The 13,293-nt window shown below is 39.6% G+C and overlaps 1 protein-coding gene across 1 annotated transcript in view; it reads right to left on the reverse strand.

The window, feature by feature from the left end:
* The window catches only part of ENOX1 (ecto-NOX disulfide-thiol exchanger 1), a 2,044,058-nt gene that overhangs the window by 254,815 nt on the left and 1,775,950 nt on the right, over positions 1 to 13,293 (reverse strand). Inside the window, exon 13 of the mRNA XM_044071707.1 lies at positions 1,345 to 1,450. Coding sequence (XP_043927642.1) covers positions 1,345 to 1,450 — 106 coding nt within the window. The remainder of the gene's footprint in view (positions 1 to 1,344; positions 1,451 to 13,293) is intronic.

A 13,293-nucleotide genomic window follows, 5' to 3' on the forward strand; every position in this document is an offset into this window, starting at 1 on the left:
TATGTGGGTCCACTTTGTAATTTTAAAATTCCACAATCCCGACGTTCCAAATACTGACACTCATAACTTCGAGATTATGGAAACTCGAAATTAAAAAAAAAAAAAAAACACATCAAGAAATACATTTTTGCAGGGGGGCAAGCCACCCTGCACCTCCCACACTCCCTACAACTTAACTATACCAACTCTAGGATCTCACTACAATGAAGAGAATGGAAATGTTCCCATTCCACACTGTACGGTGATCTCCACTGACAGGTTTCAAGATTCCACAATGTTGAAGTTTTGAGTATCGGTATTTAGAATGTTGGGATTGTGGAATTTAGAAATTACAAAGTGGACCCATATATATATATATATATATATATATATATATATATATATATATTTTTTTTTTTATTTCCCCCAGAGATGTAGCTACCTCATCTAGCAACCAGTGCCACTTCTTAATCTGACCTTTCTCAACTTACAGTAAGGTCCGTTTCCTGAACTGGTGTTGATCACTTAATGAACAGCAAGAATTAGGTCAGGTCTGTTCTTCAGTCATCTGCAAGGAGCATAAAACAATAGGATCCTTCTCTGATCTAGTGCCCCTCATCTCTGTCCTAAGGAGCAACAGGTCCTATCTACCCTTTATGTTGGATCAAATAAAAATTGTCCACTTCCTGACCTATCACTCTTACTTCTACCTCTTCTACTTAAAAAAAAACTGTAGCAAGCTGCTTCCAACATTATAGAAACCAGCTTCCTACAAATTACACCACAAATGAAGTGTTGACAAGGGCTTCAGTCCTGAAAGTAAAATCAGTGTTTCATCTCCTTACCAGCTTTCCGAAATGCTGGTATGGAAATGGATGCTGTACTGTACTAATGTCGATCAGAGTGGCTGCCCCCTTCTCCCCACCTTAGCTATGCTCCTGTGTATATTAGAAATTAGTTACAATTCAGTGATGCTCTGCTGAGTTTTATTCTAATACCTGTCACTTCTTTCAAAACACAAATGTGCAATTCAATCTGCACTATTAGGCCTAGTGTCAACACTAAAATGTCATCTTTACACTGAAATTCCAGAAAAAATATGTTTAGCAGGTGCTTAGAAATGAATATGCATATTTCTTCACTTTAAAATAATACTTATCAATTAAATAATGCATTTTTATACAACAGCATATGCCTGTTAAGACATAAGCTATTGTATATGTTCTACATCATGTTTTGTAAACTAAAAATTCATGATGAACATTTTCACTAACATTCTAACAGAGTGGCTAAGATAAAATATTTTAATTGCATTTTCTCAGATTCTAATTTGTTAGTAGACATATGCTTATGCAGTGACCTTACCAATTAACAGTGCTTCTTTCTCTGATTTCAGGGGTGCTTTGCTTGGTATGTCAGCATTCCTTTCTTTGTTATGGCTTTGAAGTGCTCCTGAAAACCCATTAATTTCCTGTAATACACAGATGTAAAACACAGATACCTATTTCATTAGTGAGTCACCTTACTTATCTATTGAAAACCCTCAGTCAATATTATACAGACAGGCTAAGCTAGTGTTTTGAACACCTGTGCTACATTAAATCATAACATATAAATTAAGTAGCCTATTAATTAACATTTAAAAGAGGTGAAAACCACAGGTGCTGACAATATCATACAAAACATAGAATGTTAAATTAAAAAAAAAACTGTTGTCTATAGATGTCGCTAAAATCTCATATAATTATTAATAATGTAGATATCTGAGATTCAAGGTATTATAAATGACAGCAGATGATGTTGCAAATCAGCTGACTGAAGCTTATGAGTTTTAAAGTCTACAATAAGAATACAATTTCCCTGTGGGGCTCACACAACTCTGATCTCATTTTTTTCCCTGGCATTTTGCCCAGCATATTAATGAGTTTCCTCCAAGAAGAAAATGCAAGTTAGTCTTCCTGACAGGAAAGGGCAAACTGATATAAAATCTTTGACATGATTAATAAGATGATCTATGGAGCATCAAAATAATAATAATAATAATAAATATAAATAAAAAGCATTGGCAATAATATAGTTATTCTAGTAATTTTTGTAGAAATATATATATATATATATATATATATATATATATATATATATATATATATATATATACACACACACACACACACACACACATATATATTTGAATGGCAGTAGTGTAGTTCACACAGAAGGTAGTATAATCTGTAGGGCAAATATTTAATATGTACACATATGTGAACCTTTATTCATATGAAGGTCATGACATATTAAAAACGTTTCACTGCCTTTTCATTTCAGATGAAAGAAGGTTAAAGCTTTGTGATTTCTGTTTAGAAGACTATGGTTAGTTTTAACTGAATTTGCTTCCTGTAGTAATCTACTAAAATATGTTTTTGATGTTGTGTGCATGTGTGCGTGCGTGCGTGCGTGTGTGTGTGTGTGTGTGTGTGTGTGTGTGTGTGCGCGCGAGTGCACGTGTGTGTCTGTATGTTTGTGTATAGAATAACAGATATGCAGATGTGGTGATAGTGGTGTTGATGAAAGGAATTAAAACGGATGCAGGTGTACAATTAAAGTCCTTTCAGTTGGCAAGGCAGATGTGACATGCATATATGAATAGGTCATATGCCATCCATTTCTGAAAATAATTCTATGAGTGTGGTCACATTCATTTGAGAACCATTCTACCAAAATAACGTGATAAAGACAATTTTTTTGTAAATTAAAAAGGAAACATGCATCTGTAGCATAGTAAAATGAAGAGGATACTTGGCTAAAATGCTGGATTCCTGGGGTTCTATACATTACCTTCCCTTTAAAATAATACTTATCAATTAAATAATGTATTTCTCTATAACAGCAAATGTCTGTTAAGACATATCCATTGTATATGTTTTGCATCATATTTTCTAGACGTGTCATACTGTAAATGTTGTAGTCATGAAACACCTCATACAAATGGAATATTTTGCCTTAGTGGTACACCCTGATTGCTAAAAATAAACTACATACATTTTATTAGACATTTATAGATATTTTCACTGAGGGGTTTAATCTCGGCACACTTATCTTTGAACTTACCATACTTTTCATGTTCTTCCTTTAGCTATCATAAATATATACTGAATTTAAAAACCGATTCACCACTCCTAGATTATAAATATTCTCTTGCCATCTAATTCTCTCTCCTTTTCTCTTCTGTTCTTTAGTGCTTATAAATTTAAAAAGATTGCATATAAAATTATTTAATAATCTGGTGAAAGCACAGTCCCAGAATTGCATGTCAGCATCATCTGTTACAGTATCTGTGGTACAACCCTCCAAACAGAAGAATGATTACGTGAATTTATACAAATAATACAAATGTTAATAAAACTGTGGCTAAAGTAATAGCAAGCAATTATCTCAATGTTTTTAATAGAAGTGAATAGTGTTTCTACTTGCACCAAAGTCTAGGATGTTGTTTTCAGCACTGGAAATATAAGCTCAAGATGCTGCTATGATATGATATCACAAACTAAGGTTGTATATATAACCTTCATTCAGTAATTTCAGGCTATAGAGATGTGCGGCTGTATTGCAAATACTTTGGAAAAATGTGTGATTTACCTCTTGTCACAATCTTTAAACAACAGAAATGATGCTGTTATCCTCTCCTTATTCTTTTAGATATTTCAAGCTGCATAGGCCATAGTACACTGACTGCCGTCCAAAAAGATTTCCCTTAGCTGGTATCATAGCAACATTCTCTGTAGCTAAATTACTTTTTGCTCAAAACTGTTGTTTTTTTTCCTGATCAATCAATCTGTCTCTGTGTTTACTACATTTGTCATTTCTCAGTGTTGACCGCACAAAAACTGCAGTGCTGTATTTGGAAAGGGAAATACATACATTAGAAGTAGCATCTGTAATGAAAACATCTCGGGAGACTAGAAGAATGTCTCTGAATATTAGAAAATCCTAAGCCTTATTCTGCAGTTGTCGCACAATCTCTGGAAACAGCTTGCTTTCTGTACTTAACACTGCTGGTGTAATTTTCAGCCAGAGGCAAGACAGCTTACTTTTACTCTAATAAGAGTACTGAGAAATGCACAACTGAGCAGGATTTTAAGAAGAATCGAATACTTGATGGGAAGGATGAAGTAGCAGGACAGAGGAAATACCTGAGGCAGAAAATGGGGATAGATATAGTCTCATGTGTGGACATTAATCAATGATTTTCAGTCTATCTCCATTTAAGTAAAATTTTATCAGCCATCTTGCAAAAGTCAAAGCATTTAAAAATCATCATGTGTTTTTAGCTGCGAGTCATTTCACTTTACACGATTATATGAGCATAGACTCTTTTCATGAGCAAACACTAAAGGTGTTGAAAGTCAGAGTTATTTACACTGCTTAAACAGAGCATGTGTTGTGCTTTACTTAAACTAAGCTATTTAATTTCTAATAGAAAAACTGTAGCTTTAATGTTAGGGAGATAGCAATATTCTCAGCTAAACTATATCATCAGGAAGTAAAAGTGAATGAATCAATACAAGATAAAAGTCATATGACTCTAATGCAACCCTTCAAAACAGACTACAAGAAAATGAAAACATGATATGGGATAAAGAGGATATAGTGTACAAGCTAGTTAGTGAATACATTATTTAAAGTATTAATAGAAGAAACTGCAGCAAAATGTTAACAATACAAAAAACTTGGATTTAATTACCCTCATCAGTTTGACTATTGAAATCAAAACTCTAATAATGCACTCAAAGCAGTGTGCTGAAAGAGAACACATGAGGAGACCATGGACACTTTTTAGGCACACTTTATTATTTGAACAGTACGGTAATGCACAGGCAAATCTTTCACTTCAGCCTAAGTACTTTTCTAATGATATGAAGCTGCCACACAGCTGAATAGCAAGCCTTATTATGCAATAAATGGCCAGTCATATTCAAAAATATGCACGCTGTAAATCGAGAATTTCCCACAAAAAGAAGTTCCAACCATTCACATTCTCTATGCCAGTGTCACTAAGCAGAGATGTTAAAATATAGGATTACAAAAAAAAAGACACATTTCCCTCTTTTAATCACTACTAAATGGCTCTACAGAGCAGAATAATTCAGTATATTAAAAATAAAAACAGTTAGATGCTAAGAGTGCCTCTAAAAGCAATTCCATGGCATACCTCACAACCTCTTGTAATTTCATTCCTCAATGATATGCCAGAAAACCCCAACTTTTAAAGAACAGACCAAATATATGAAGTAAAAAGTTCTACATTCTGCCAAAAATAGAAGTTATGTACCTACCATAACGTTCCATGTTAGTTGTCTTCTTCTCGCCTTCTTTCTTGCTGGATGGGTTCGGAGCCGATCCTCGGCTCCGACTCGGCCACTCTAAAAGCTCGAGAGTTAGTTCCACCGGCTCGAGGCTCCCCTTATATCCCACAATGCTAGGCGATAATACCTCAGATCTCGTTTGTAAGCTAGGCCCAGCCAGGAAAAATCCAGATACACTGGAAAGGGGAAACCCACCTCTATAAAGTGACAGAAAGAAGGTGACCTAAAACCTGATGAGTGAATATATACATATCACTGTATATACATAAAAACAAATAGAGGTGGTAAAGGCATACAGAAGTCCCCAGGGCCAATCTTGGACTAGAGCGTCTCTGCTGGGATGGCCTGGTTGGGGAAAGAGTGTGAAAAAATTTTTGCACTTGCTTTTTTGGGGAGTAGCAAAAAGGTCGCAGCAAGGCTGGCCCCACTTTAGAAAAACTTTCTCCAACATTGAATTTTTCAGAGACCACTCGTGAGGCATGAGAATAGCTCTGCTCAATTTGTCCGCAATGACATTGGACTTCCCGGGAATGTGCGTTGCTATCAGAAACCGATGAGAAGAAATCGCCCATTGCCACAGTCTGAGTGCCTCTCGACATAGGGGGTAGGATCTGGTTCCGCCTTGTTTGTTGATATACCACACTACAGACATATTGTCCGTCTGAATTGCTATCGTTCCTGTCGGAAGAGAGTCTTGAAGAGCCTGCAATGCTAAAAGCACTGCTCTCATCTCTAGAACATTTATATGCAAGTGGCATTCGTAAGGTTGCCATATGCCCTGGTCCGTCCTGCCCTGATAATGCCCCCCCACCCGATCAGGGAGGTGTCCATTGTCAGAGTAGCAACCGGAGGGGAAGGAACAAAGGGTCTTCCTAAGAAGAGCTGGGAGGATGTAATCCACCAAAGAAGGTGATTCCTGCATGCTTGAGTTATCACAGTGGTGTGGGACATCGGAAGTTGTTGGTATGACCATTGTGTGAAGAGCATCCATTGTAAGATTCTCATGTGAAATCTGGCTAATAGAAGAAGAGGGATAGAAGCTGCCATGATCCCTAGAACTTTCAGGACCAGTCAGGCTCTGATTTTGTTGCTGTGGAGGAGAAGAGAGACCTGTTTGTGTATGTCTGCTATCCTCTGGTCTGTGAGTCTGGCTGACATGCTGACTGTGTCTAGATTTGCGCCTATGAAGGTAATAGCATGACAAGCCGACAAAACAGACTTTTCGCAATTTATTGAGATACCTAGCTTTCAACATGTGCGAAAAGTGTAGTCTCTGGCAAGTAGTAGAAGATGCTTGGTGGAGGCTGTAAGGAGCCAGTCGTCTAAGTATGAAAACACCTGGAATCCCTGACGTCTCAGATGAGAGGCGACCACTGCCATGCATTTGGTAAACACCCGGGGGGCTGTGGTGAGTCCAAAGGGCAGGGCTCTGAATTGAAAATGACTGGTTCCCAACCTGAAGCAGAGAAATCTCCTGGAGCGTCTGTTCATTTTTATGTGATAGTACGCATCCTGGAGGTCTATAGAGCACATTCAGTTGTCCTTTCCCAATAGGGGTAGGATGGACTGCAGCGTGACCATCCGGAACTTTGTTTTCTTGACAGACTTGTTCAAGTTGCTGAGATCCAAAATTGGTCTCCAGTCCCCTGTTTTCTTTGAAACCAAAAAGAATTTGGAGTAGATTCCGGATCCTTGCTGGTCTTCTGGAACTGGTTGAATGGCTCTTTTTGCAAGTAACTTTGAAATTTCTAACACTGCTTGCTTCCTTTGAGCGGGTGGAACATTTGGCAGGGACTTTTTTGATTGTTTTGGAACGTGAAAGAAAGGGATGGAATAGCCTTCGGAAATGATAGACTGTACCCACTTGTCTTGAGTTATGGATCGCCAGGCTTCTGGGTACAGTGATAATCTTCCCCCGACTGCCTCCAAAGGTGGACAGATGGGCAACACCTCAGGGATGTTGAAAGGGCTTGTCGGAAAAGGTTTCTCGATTGCCCTGGTTCTGCGGACCCCCCCTGCCTCTAGGGCGGCGTCTACCATTATTGTCCCCCCCCCTGCCTCTAGAGGGGAACCGACTCTGTGCGTCAGGCAAAGTTCCTTGAGATTGTTTGCGGAACCACATCTTTCCACCCTTCTGGCCCTTGGGGTAAGACCTAGAAGGAGTAGAAAAACGGACTCTGACGGCAGAAAGAGTTTTGCCATCAGTCTCGCACCTTGTCAGGGTTTCTTTCACTTGTGGACCAAAAAGAGACGATCCATCAAACGGGGAGTTAGTGAAAGACGTCTTGAAAGGGTCTGCAAAATTGCATAGCCGCATCCAGGCATGTCGACATAAGGCCACGCCTGTACCTGCGGCTCTGCTCGCTCCATCAGCCGCATATGAAAGGAGGCGCATGGAGGAGTTAGCTATCGAATTGAGGGTAGCCAGCTGAGCGTTCATCTTATCCTGAAAACCCGCAGCTGTTGGATCCTTTAATATCTCACTCGCTTCCTTGATCAAGTCTCTCTGAAGACGAGTGAAATAACAGAGGTAGTTCAGCGAACGCATAGAAAAGGTCGCTGACGAAAACATCCGCTTCCAGTACCTATCCATAGACCTAGATTCCTTGTTAGGAGGATGGACAGGCACTAAAGGATCAGCTAGTTCCTTCTTGGTGGCAGCAGCCACCACCATAGCATCCACAGAAACTCCTTTAGTCAAAAATTGTTTGTCTGCTGGTGCCGTAATAAACTTTGAAGGTCTCCTGGGGGTGGGGTCCACAGAGTCAGGAGCCGTCCAGGCCTTTTTTGTTACCACCTGCATGAGGGGGTCAAAGGGGGGGTGACACCCAAGAGGTGGAAGGGCGAGAGCCGAACGCCTCAAGATACACAGATTCATCCTCTGAAGGGTTGAGGGCTGGCCAATTCCCCCTCTGTTTTAAGATCTCCAGGATGTCTGCAAAGGAGACATCTTCAGAGGGGGAACGGGGGGAACCTTCAGAATCCTCTAAATCCGTGTCAGAGGTGACAGACTCAGGTGAGTCTATGTGCTTCCTCTTGCACTTTCTCTTCCTAGGGGGCTCTCCTGCCAATTCAGGAGAGGCTTCAGAAGAGGAGGAGATCCCCGCAGGGGACTCTTGAGGAGCTGGCTCTCTGCGATCCGGGATGAGGGAGTGAGTAGAAATTACCTGAGGCACCGAGGAGGGAGGGGCGGACGGAGCCGACTGTGGAGTTGAACCAGGTTCCAACACACTCCGCATGACCTCGAAAGCACCCCTGTCAGGCAGAGCCAGAGGTCTCAACTCCGAAAAACTGAAAACCTCCCTCGGCACCGACAGTGATGGCTCCGAGGCCGATGTCGGAGCCGAACTCACCAACGCCGAAGCACCGAGAGGGAGAGCGGGGTCGGACAAGGGTCCGATGCCACTCACCCCCTCGGAGCCGAAGAGGGAAGTCTGGCGCCGAGATTCCTCCAAGGAAGAAATCGGAGCAGACGACGGCGCCGAAGACAATTGTATCAGCTCCGACACTGCCACAGTCTCGGGTCCGAAACGCCCCAGCTCCGAACTCAAAGGAGTCGGAGGAGGAAAATTTTGAGTAATAGGGTTAAGCATCGACTGATGAGTCGGGCTCTGAAGCATTTGGGCCAGTGCCTCGGACTTAAGAAGTCGACTCACCACCCTCTGAAGGTCATGATCTGAAAGTCTCGACGACCTAGAGGAGTGAGACCTATGGCTCCGTTCAGACAGCAAGGGAGATGCTGGAGCCGAATGAATGGAGCCAAGAGACGGTGACCTAGACCTCTTCCTAGTTGTCAGTTCCGATAACCTTATCGGAGCCGACTCAGTAATTTCTAATACCTCGGCTCAAACAGAAGAGGTAAGTGTTCGAGCCTCATCGGCTCCAGCCAGAGCCGATGCTGTGGCAGACTTCGAAGCCCTAGGTGTCGACTCAGAAGCTGGAGCCGGCGACCTAGTAGGCTTGGAGGGTTTGCCCGAAGATAGAGTCGGGGGACCCTCAGGTTTCAATAAGCCTCGTAAGATAAGCTTATTTTTCCTTTCTTGCAGGACTCTAGGGCTGAAGCCATGGCAAACAGCACAAGAGTCCTGCAGGTGCAAAGGTCCCAGGCAGTACACGCAAGAAGTGTGACCGTCTGTCAGAGACATCTTTTGACAGCACGAGTCACACTTCTTAAAGCCTGAGACCTTTGAATCCTTAGACATTACTAAGATATAAGTGTAATCACCACACACACAAACACACTGATTACACTATCCAATATAAAATTTAAATTAAACTAATAAATTTAGTTTTAAATTTCTATTTATTTTAATCCCTACAAAACAACACACATACACTTAAGTAGTAAAGAGGGAATGGAAGGGCCCGAAGGCCTAAGGAAAGAACTCCTAAGTTCTTGAGGTAAAAAGAGTGGAGAAACTGGAGGGAATGGATAAAAAACTATTTAACTTTGAAAATTATGAATAAAGAGTAAATTAAAGGGGGTAAAACTAAGTTTTAGATTGCTCTAAACTAACTAACCTGAAGCCGGTTGGAACAACACACCTCGATCACTGTAGCGGCAAACGAGATCTGAGGTATTATCGCCTAGCATTGTGGGATATAAGGGGAGCCTCAAGCCGGTGGAACTAACTCTCGAGCTTTTAGAGTGGCCGAGTCAGAGCTGAGGATCGGCTCCGAACCCATCCAGCAAGAATGAAGGCGAGCTAGACAACTTAACATCCTAAGATACCTCAGTAGACTCAAAAAAAAATAAATAAATAAAAACATAGACAACAATTCACTGTGCAGCCACAGAGCATGTGCAGTACATGTCCTAGATGCACAGGACTTCCAAACGCTGGAGAAAGAGTAGTAAGTCTTTTCATACAGTGACATTATTTAGAAAAGGTAAGACTTTTTTTCTTAAATAATGTCATTGTATGATGGCAATAATTCACTTGTGTGTCTGTGTGTGTGTATGTGTGTGTGTGTGTGTGTGTGTGTGTGTGTGTGTGTGTGTGTGTGTGTGTGTGTGTGTGTGTGTGTGTGTGTGTGTGTGTGCATAGTGCAGGATTTACCCATGGCTGGCTTTTAATCACTCAGGATTTGGTCTCATGATTAAACCATGCCAACAATGGATAAAGCCTGCAATACTTACACCCAGTTGTGGACTATTGCTGAAATATATGACATTACCATTCTTTAGTTTAAGACTTTTGACATACTGAAATGGCATTTCAGAGTCCACTTATTGAGGAAGACTAATGTCCACAAATGCAACATAAAAGTCCATATACATACTGATGACTTGATCAATGTAAATTCAGACACTAGGACTTTCTTCTATTAATATATGCTATGGCTTTCCAGTTTTCTTGAGCTAAGAGGTTCAGAAGTACATACCGAGGGCAGAGAAAATACAAGGAAAATCAGGTACGTTAAGCAAAACAAAAGAAACATACCTGATTTTCCTTGTATTTCTGCTGTGACTCTCTCGTACGTCTGAACTGTCCAGATTTCAAAAAAAAAAAAAGACGCAACAAAGATCTTCCTTTCTCCGTTGCCTCCTTTCCAATTAAGTGTGGGAATGTTAAGTCCCATACGCATGTGTAGTACATCAAGAAAGCAGCAGGATATGGAAAGTAAGTGGAAGAAGACCACAGAGCTGTTATACAAAGACATTATTTAAGAAAAGTATATAATTTCATTCTTATATAATGCCATTGTATAACAGCAGTAACCAACTCCTGGGTGTGATATACTGAAGATACACCCACGGTTGCCTTTGTTTAAACCACACCAACCATGGTTAAATCTTCAGTATACTACACCCAACTGTTGGTTGTAAGTGTATTTGATGTGTATTTAATGTGTACCTAATATATTTTTGGTTACCTTTAATTCTTTACATCTAATGCTATTGCTCAGGCATTGGAATGTTGAACACATCTAAATACTGGAAATGCCAAGTACCTCAATAATGTTTTAGGTGGGGTCAATCTGTACTTGTAGCTACATAAGTTTGGGTTACAATTGCACAGTGCATTCAGCGAGTCTCATGTTTCTGAATCATTGGACATGTGCTGAATCACTGTTTGCAGATTGATTAAATTAAGCATATCAACACACACACACGCAGACGCACACACACACACACACACACACACACACACACACACACACACACACACACACACACACACACACACACACACACACACACACACACACATTTTACTTACCCAACTTTCACATCACCAAGACAAAAGAACCAACTTCAAAGCAACAAAAATAATAAGAATAGCAACTCCAACACACGAATCCAGCACTTTTACCAGTTTCTGCTTTATTGCTTAAACGATCTGGTACCTCGGCCTTTCGCCTTCAATGGATCACAATAAGTGTCTTCTTCAATGGATATATATATACACACATTAATTTAATAGCAATTGGCACAGACAACTTCATTAATCAATTAATATACTTAACATTTAAAGTGACCATTCTTACAAAAAGTTCTAATTTAAAAATCTTTTAACTGTGTAAGACTGTGTCAAAAATAATTATACATATAAATATAGATATAACATATCATTAATGCATTCATAACAAAAAAAAAAAAAAAATATATATATATATATATATATATATATATATATATACAATAAACTAATTAAATACCCAGTTCAAGATTAAGTCCAAGGGGCTTCAACGTCTTAAATTTTAGAATCATTTTAGTTTCTAACTCAAGTAATTTATAAGAATAATCCCCTCCTCCTTTTATACAAAACGGTTTACCTAGTACACAAAACTTTAAACTATTAGGTGAGCCACCATGTTTTTCATGAAAATGCTGGGCCACAGGGCTAGCTTCACTTTGATTTCTAATATCTTTTATATGTTCCAAAATGCGTATTCTAACCATTCTTTTAGTTTGCCCTATATACCAAACATTTAAACATGAACAACCTAGAATATACACTACCCCTATCGATCTACAATTAAAATTAAATTTAGGAAAAAAGGGTATACCATTTATAATATTAATATTGGTCACCCTCTCACATAAACTGCAATGACCACAAGAATATGTGCCTAAAGGTAAATTATTATTTTCATTTCTTTCATCCCCCCTCAAAAAGTTATAATTCAATAGCTCTTTTAAATTCTTTCCCCTTTTGTAAGAAAAAGTAACATGTTTAGGAAAAAGGTGGCCAATATTATCATCCTCATTAATTATATACCAATATTTCTTAACTATTTTAGTTAGTTCATCTGAAAATGGAGAAAACCAACTTACCCAACTTTCACATCGCCAAGATGAAAGAACCAACAAACGCAGAAGACCAACATCCAGAACACCGACTTTCCACTCCAGGTAAGTAACCGCTTGGCCATCCTGTTGAACCTTTCCTCTTATTCCCACAGTGGTGCGATCTCGGGGTTAGTATATTTAGTTAGGGTGATGTGGTTGGATTTACTTTTCTTCAGTTTAATTTTTTTTTCAGGATGGCCAAGCAGTTACTTACCTGGAGTGGTAAGTCGGTGTTCTGAATTTTGGTGTTCTGAGTTTGTCAGTCCTTTCATCTCGGCAATCTGCAAGTCGGGTAAGTGAACTGTAGGTGTAGTGAAGTAGATCCATACATAAATATATATATATATATATATATATATATATATATATATGTGTGTGTGTGTGTGTGTGTGTGTATATGATGACAATACAATGGAAAAAATAGCTGTCAGTACAGGTGTTAGTGCCCTGTTTATGGGGATGGCTGGTTGTTCTCTTAGTCTGCACTTGTCTTTGTCTACTGTTTGCAGGTATAGTCCTTCTGTTCAGCTATAAAGCACAAAAGAATGGCACAGATAAATAGAAAAAGCCCTCAGAGAAGGGCACTTTGTAAGCATCTTGTGCAAGAACACAGGAACAGCTATTGGATCAAGCTGCTCATCTGATTGGAGGGAG

Source organism: Protopterus annectens, chromosome 5.part0 (genome assembly GCF_019279795.1).
Source record: "Protopterus annectens isolate FY-2018-M chromosome 5.part0, PAN1.0, whole genome shotgun sequence".
Classification (NCBI taxonomy): domain Eukaryota; kingdom Metazoa; phylum Chordata; order Ceratodontiformes; family Protopteridae; genus Protopterus; species Protopterus annectens.